Below are 1066 nucleotides of genomic sequence, written 5' to 3' on the forward strand. Positions count from 1 at the left end.
AACGGTGGCGAAGCCAAAAACACCGATGGTGGCCGTCCGCTGGCGTATGCGGCGGCGATCGGTCCCTAACCTGTCGCCCGCGTCCCTAACCCAAAAGTGGTCCTTCGCGCTTTGGTCCCTCACCAAAAAAGCACGATTCTGAAGTTGGGCCCTCAGCCTCCCCCGCGTCTGCGCCAGTGCCAGGTGCAAGCGGCAATGCGTAGTCCCCACAACCGCTGTCGTGGGATCGCTTAAAAGAAAGAAAGAAAACGGACAACCCGAGTGCCGCAGCGATTTCTCTTATTCCTCTTGCAGAACGCAAGGCATGGCTGCATCGGCGAGCGAGGCGTTCGACGCCATCGGGAAGGCGATGCAGGCCGACGCCACGCTCGCCTCAAAGGTCGGCGGAGTGCTCCAGTTCGAGCTTGGCTCTGTATCGTGGACGGTAGACTGCACCAGCGAGGGCAGCATCGCGGAGGGCAGGGCGTCTGCGCCGGACGCCACTATTACCATGAGCGAGCCGGACTTTCTCAAGCTCTACGCTGGCACGCTCAACGGCACCACGGCGTACATGAGCGGCAAGATGAAGGCGCCGCGCCACGCGCCTCCCGCCGCCACGCCCTCCCATCTCACCGACGCGCCGCGCCGCCGCAGATCAAGGGCAACATCGGGCTGGCCCAGAAGCTAGCCGGGCTCACGGCAGCAGCCAGAAAGCGCGGCGCTGCCGCCGCCGCCACGCCGTCCGGCGGTGGCGCGCCTGCAGCCGCTGGCGCCGCCGCCACGCCGTCCGGCGGTGGCGCGCCTGCAGCCGCTGGCGCCGGCGCGGCGGCAGGCGCAGCGGGGCGCGCGGGCGACGCGATCGTGGGCACCCCGCCCGGCTTCGAGAGCGACGCAGTCTTCGCTCGCATGGCGGCCAACCTGCGGACGCAGCCCCGGCTGCCCGCCAAGGTGGAGGGGAGCTTCGGCTTCACGGTGACGGGCGGGCCCGGCGGCGCGGTCGCCGAGTGGTGGGTGGTGGCCAGGAGCGACGCCGCGCCGCGCGTTGCCGTCGGCAAGCCCGCGACCAAGCCGGATTGCCTCGTCACCA

The 1066-nt window shown here is 69.5% G+C and overlaps 1 protein-coding gene across 1 annotated transcript; it reads left to right on the plus strand.

Annotated features, from left to right (window-relative positions):
• Positions 1–304: 304 nt before the first annotated feature.
• EMIHUDRAFT_259301 (hypothetical protein) lies at positions 305–667 on the plus strand (the record flags this gene model as incomplete). The annotated part of the gene is made up of 1 exon (XM_005757890.1): positions 305–667. One exon carries the CDS (start codon positions 305–307, stop codon positions 665–667), a length of 363 nt encoding a protein of 120 aa, XP_005757947.1.
• Between the last annotated feature and the right edge of the window lie 399 nt (positions 668–1066).

The sequence above is a fragment of the Emiliania huxleyi genome, assembly GCF_000372725.1.
Source record: "Emiliania huxleyi CCMP1516 unplaced genomic scaffold EMIHUscaffold_8973, whole genome shotgun sequence".
Classification (NCBI taxonomy): Eukaryota; Haptophyta; order Isochrysidales; family Noelaerhabdaceae; genus Emiliania; species Emiliania huxleyi.